At 41.7% G+C, this 5000-nt stretch overlaps 2 protein-coding genes across 2 annotated transcripts in view; both read left to right on the plus strand.

Moving 5' to 3' along the window:
• esyt2a (extended synaptotagmin-like protein 2a) overlaps nt 1–2637 on the plus strand; it is a 38218-nt gene extending 35581 nt beyond the window's left edge. The window contains exons 20-22 of the mRNA XM_030773512.1: nt 1–77; nt 510–559; nt 1107–2637. The exon at nt 1–77 is cut by the window's left edge and continues 29 nt beyond it. Of these exons, the coding sequence (XP_030629372.1) occupies nt 1–77; nt 510–559; nt 1107–1152 (173 nt within the window). The 3' untranslated portion in view covers nt 1153–2637. The remainder of the gene's footprint in view (nt 78–509; nt 560–1106) is intronic.
• An 895-nt stretch (nt 2638–3532) lies between these two features.
• slco5a1b (solute carrier organic anion transporter family member 5A1b) overlaps nt 3533–5000 on the plus strand; it is a 65342-nt gene continuing 63874 nt past the window's right edge. Inside the window, exon 1 of the mRNA XM_030773320.1 lies at nt 3533–3608. Coding sequence (XP_030629180.1) covers nt 3533–3608 — 76 coding nt within the window. The remainder of the gene's footprint in view (nt 3609–5000) is intronic.

The raw sequence follows: 5000 nt of genomic DNA on the forward strand, positions 1-5000 counted from the left end.
TCCACAGAAAGACTTTGGATGTGGCTGTGAAGAATGGAGGAGGTCTCCTCTCCAAACACAAAGGCCTTCTGGGAAAGGTCAGACAGCAGTTTGATATTAAACACCCCTCTGAACACACACACACACACACACATATTCTGAACTCCTGTGAACGCACACACACATTCTGTACTCCTCTGAACACACACAGACACACACACATTCTGAACCCCTCTGAACACACACACACACACACACATATACTGAACTCCTGTGAATGCACACACACATTCTGTACTCCTCTGAACACGCACAGACACACACACATTCTGAACCCCTCTGAACACACACACACACACACACACACACACACACTGTCCTCTCTACACACACACATATACACACACACACGCATATACACAAACATGTACATTCCTCTTTGAACACACACTCACAAAATATCTATACAGCTGATGTGACATATGAGCCGTGTGTGTGTGTGTGTGTGTGTGTGTTTGTACTCCTCTCAGGTCTTGGTGGATTTGACATATGACGACATTGCCAAGGGCTGGACTCAGTGGTAAGGACCATATCACACTCCTCTCACATTTACACGCGTTAATATAAATCTCTCATTTACCGTCACTATTTAACATTATTCACATTTACTCGCGTTAATATTTACCTCTCATTTACTGTCACTAACATTATTCACATTTACACACGTTTATATTTACCTCTCATTTACTGTCACTATTTAACATTATGAACATTTACACGCGTTAATATTTACCTATCATTTACGTCACTATTTAACATTGTTCACATTTACACGCGTTAATATTTACCTCTCATTTACCATCACTATTTAACATTATTTAGGATGAGGACAGTTGTGTTTTTGTTTGAGTAAAACTCTGTTTCTCTATGGAAAGACATTTCAGCAGAAATTTCTGCCAGAACAACAGAGTAATTTTAGCGTTACATTTTTAAATTTAATAAAGTAATTAGTAATTATTTCCATTTTAATGAGATTGTAAGCAGTTGTGGGCTTTCAGTTGCAGCTGTGTTTTACAGTTACTGTCAGCTTATTTGAGTGTGTGTGCGTGTGTGTTTCTGACTGTCAGGTATGAACTGAGTGAAGACGGGTTGAGGAAACCTGCTCAGCTCTAAAGACTGAAAGCAAAAGGACCCACGGACATCAGTTCCCCAGACACTCATATTATCAGCAAAGACATATCCTTCACCAGTGGACTACAAATATCTTCCGCCTTTAGACTACAAATACTCGCCATTTTGACCTGCGTTTTAGCTAATGGACACATCTTACACTTTATACATGTTAATTTTTAAGGGCACAATCGCTGTATTTGTTTGACTCATTTCTAAAATGCCTTTACCCTCCTTTGTGTAATAAGCATGTGCTGTTGTTATTCACTTGGAGACGTGCCGTAGAAAAAGGGAGAGTTTGCCTGTGAAATGGAGACGCTGTCCGTTAAAAATTGCAACACGCGTGTAGCCTAAATGTCCTGTCGCCCGCGTGAAGAACGCTACCTGTTGAATTCGTAAAGGAGGACCAGGAGGGTGGCTTTTCCGACTCGTGTTCCTCTAAAAAGCCCATTAGACCAAGACTCGTGATCTACCAGAAATCACAAGGAAAAGGCTGCGTTGGGCCATCCGTGAAATGGAGCTAGCGTGAAAAACACCTGCTACAGGCATTGCTCGGTCTTTGGCCGTGGGTCTATGACTTCTGTTCGACCTGAAAGCACTAACGCGCCTGCTCGCCAAAGAGACGAGTGAATCCTTTTAAAATGCGCCTGTGTGTTAGTTTGTGTGTATGTTTTAAATCAGAGATGTGCCTAAATGACTGTTAGCATGTTCACTCGCTGTAATGGTAATTTAATGTTTGTTTGTTAATGTTCTCTTCTCCATTTTATCCATAGCAACTCCCGCCATTGTTCGAAATAACTCGTATTATATAATATCTGAATGCTTGGCATCGGTCGTACATTTACTAACATAAACTCCAATATGCCTGAGGGCCTCAAGCGTTTACCACGACATACCTACTCTTTATTTTAATCCAATTTCATTGCGTGTTTAACAATCTTAACATTATCTAGCCACGCAGCTCAGTCTTAAAATTGTTGTGTTAATGTTCCGACACAGGCGTGCGAGCTCTCGTCATAAACTAAATCTTGCTTCATCAAAATACTGTGTTCATGTTTACTGACATTTTGTTTCTGTATTACTGAAGCACTCTTATGAAACACCAGTTACTTTTAACATACTGTCTGCGTGTGTGCGTGCGGGTGTTTGGAGGGCTTCTGTGGTGGGCTACCCGCTGTCCATGTCCTGGTATCCTGTTACCTGTATTTTTTTATTTTTATGTTTTTTTTTTTTTACATAAAGATAAGAATGTATGATTGTTATGCTGGTCTCTTGTGTTTGCGGAGAGTCCCTGAAGACAGGCCTCTCCCCTGTATCCGTCTCCTGTGCCTTACAATCAAGTATATCAATATGCATAAGATATTTAAGGAATCTTTTAAGAAGCTTTTAAACGGTTGAGAATATTGTGTAAGTAACTGTCTCTTAAGAAACAATAAATAAATAAACGGCTGCTGTTTACGCTTCACAAACACAGCAAAGAGCGTTTAACGAGATTCACGACTAATGTTTTATTTCCCATCTCTCTCTCTCTCTCTCTCTTTATTATTATTATTATTATTATTATTATTATTATTATTATTATATAAGAGCCGAGCTGGCTGAATAAACACCAATGATTAGATTTCACAACTTCCCTGTCTTTCTTTCTCTCTCGATCCTTAAATGTGAAGAGATGCAACACCACCACCATCATCAACAACAATAGTAATAATAATGATAATAATAATGACAATAATAATAATGTATGGGAGTTTCCATGGTGATGTTGGCCCAAATCAGTCGTCCGTTCATTCATTTTTCATTTCATTATGTTAATTCTACTCAGAAAATAATACAATTATAGTACAACACATGAATGATAGGCTTACTGAAATATTACAGTCAGTAACAGTATTACTACCAACAGTTATAATCAGTGAAACGAATGTGCCTCATTTTCTGTGTGTGCGGTTTGTTTGTTTCCTTCCGGACATCTGATTGGCCCGCACTAACACACCACACCGTTCTGCTCTGAGCTCCGTGGCCTTGTCAACCGTAGTTTCGCTCAGCCAAAGGTCAGGAAAGGGTGTGCGAGGTCTGTTAAGTGTAAGTGTTTGTGCGTGTGTGTGTAAGTGTGTTAAGTGTAAGTGTGTGTGTGCGTGCGCGCGTGTCGTTGACGTCAAACGGGGCGGGCCTCTGTCGCAGGGTGCTGTTCTAGTGCTGATTCGAGGTGCGCGCGAGCTGACTGCAGGGAGCGCTGGCAGGTTCCTGTCTTCAGTTAGCTTCTAAATCTCTCCATCCTCTCATCCTCGCATCTCAGTCTGTCTTGAAGGGAGAAACAAATCTTGACAGACGACCAAAATGGATTGTTAGCCTTGGTGTGTCATGGCCCATTGAATAAGGGATGGAGTTTTTCCACATTCTTCTCTTCCTCTGGGCTTTACAAGCCCCGTTCAGTGTGTCGGCAGATCGCAAATTCGGTAAGTGTTTTTTTAAAATATTTACTGGGAAGAACTATGTTGTTTTTTTTCTCTCGTTGAAATACGCCAAAATATGATCAACGAGCTCCCCAGTTAATATGGGCAGCGTTCAATGTTAGCTCTCAATATGCGTGAGTTTACGGCTGTTAAGACGCCTCCGTGGTCTTGGCCAAGAGAAAATACGAACGAGCCAGAATCTTTCCACTGGTCTTTCGTGTGCTTAACACGGTTATTTCATGCCCTGCACACCACATCCGAGGCGTACCCTGCGCACACCCTCAATCGTGTGACATCTGTGATCGGCCGAACCGACTCTCAAAGGTTTATGGATGTTATCCAGCGGCGGTCGCTGCTGTTGCGGAATACAAGGTGTATCCGACGACTGCCTAATAGAAGTAACCACTAATGCCTTACGTTATTTTGCAACACGTAGAGCTATGTAACATTTATTAACAGTCTGCATAAAATGCGCGAAGGGCTGAGTGGACGCAGCGCTGCTCGCCGTGTCTTGGTCATTACATAACAGTGAGGAGAACGGGAGACGGAGAAAGAATAAGGAAGAAACACTAACAGTCTCAGCAGGAGATGAATCTAGGGCAACACTGAATTTTGTCACTGACGTGTCTCTATATTAGAGCCAGTTTAACAGAAACAGCAGAAGATTATGACGTCTAAAATTGTTAAAGAAGTGGCTGCCAGAGGCGCCAGGGTTTTACGGTTGTAGGCCTGCTCTCAGGGTGGCACGAGCGATCATGTGTCCGGTAAGAATCTGAGGTTGGTCTGGGAGTGCAGCGCTGATGGTCCACTGTCACTGTCGGTCTCGCAGTTGTGGTGCTAGATGGAGATGCCTCTTTTGGTTCGGATGGATTTAATGTCCATGCCCTGTTCTGCCGTGCCGTGCCGTGCCGTGCCGTGCCGCGCCGAAGAAGGTTATAACTTTCACTGAACCACTGTCATATCTCAAACTTGTGAGGGCAGAGTGGTACAGTGTCTGGATGTGTCTGAGGTGTTGTAGTAAGTTTCATGTTCTCCTGTAAATAGTGATATTGGGCTCTAAATAAACTTATTATTATTATTATTATTATTATTATTAAGACAGGAGAATACATTAAACGAGGGTGTTAAAATAGTTGTGGGTAAATCTGACTCTGTATGAATAGTGCCAATGGATGACATCACAGAACTGAGTCAGTCTCAGATTATGTCAGGAGATTTCTGTGTAGTTTAGATTCTACTGGGTAATTGTGTGTAGTTCTAGATTATACTGGAAGACTGTGTGTAGTTCTAGATTATACTGGAAGACTGTGTGTAGTTTTAGATTATACTGGGAGACTGTGTGTAGTTCTAGATTATACTGGGAGACTGTGTGTAGTTTTAGATTATACTGGGAGA

This window comes from Chanos chanos, chromosome 5 (genome assembly GCF_902362185.1).
Source record: "Chanos chanos chromosome 5, fChaCha1.1, whole genome shotgun sequence".
Taxonomy (NCBI): Eukaryota; Metazoa; Chordata; class Actinopteri; order Gonorynchiformes; family Chanidae; genus Chanos; species Chanos chanos.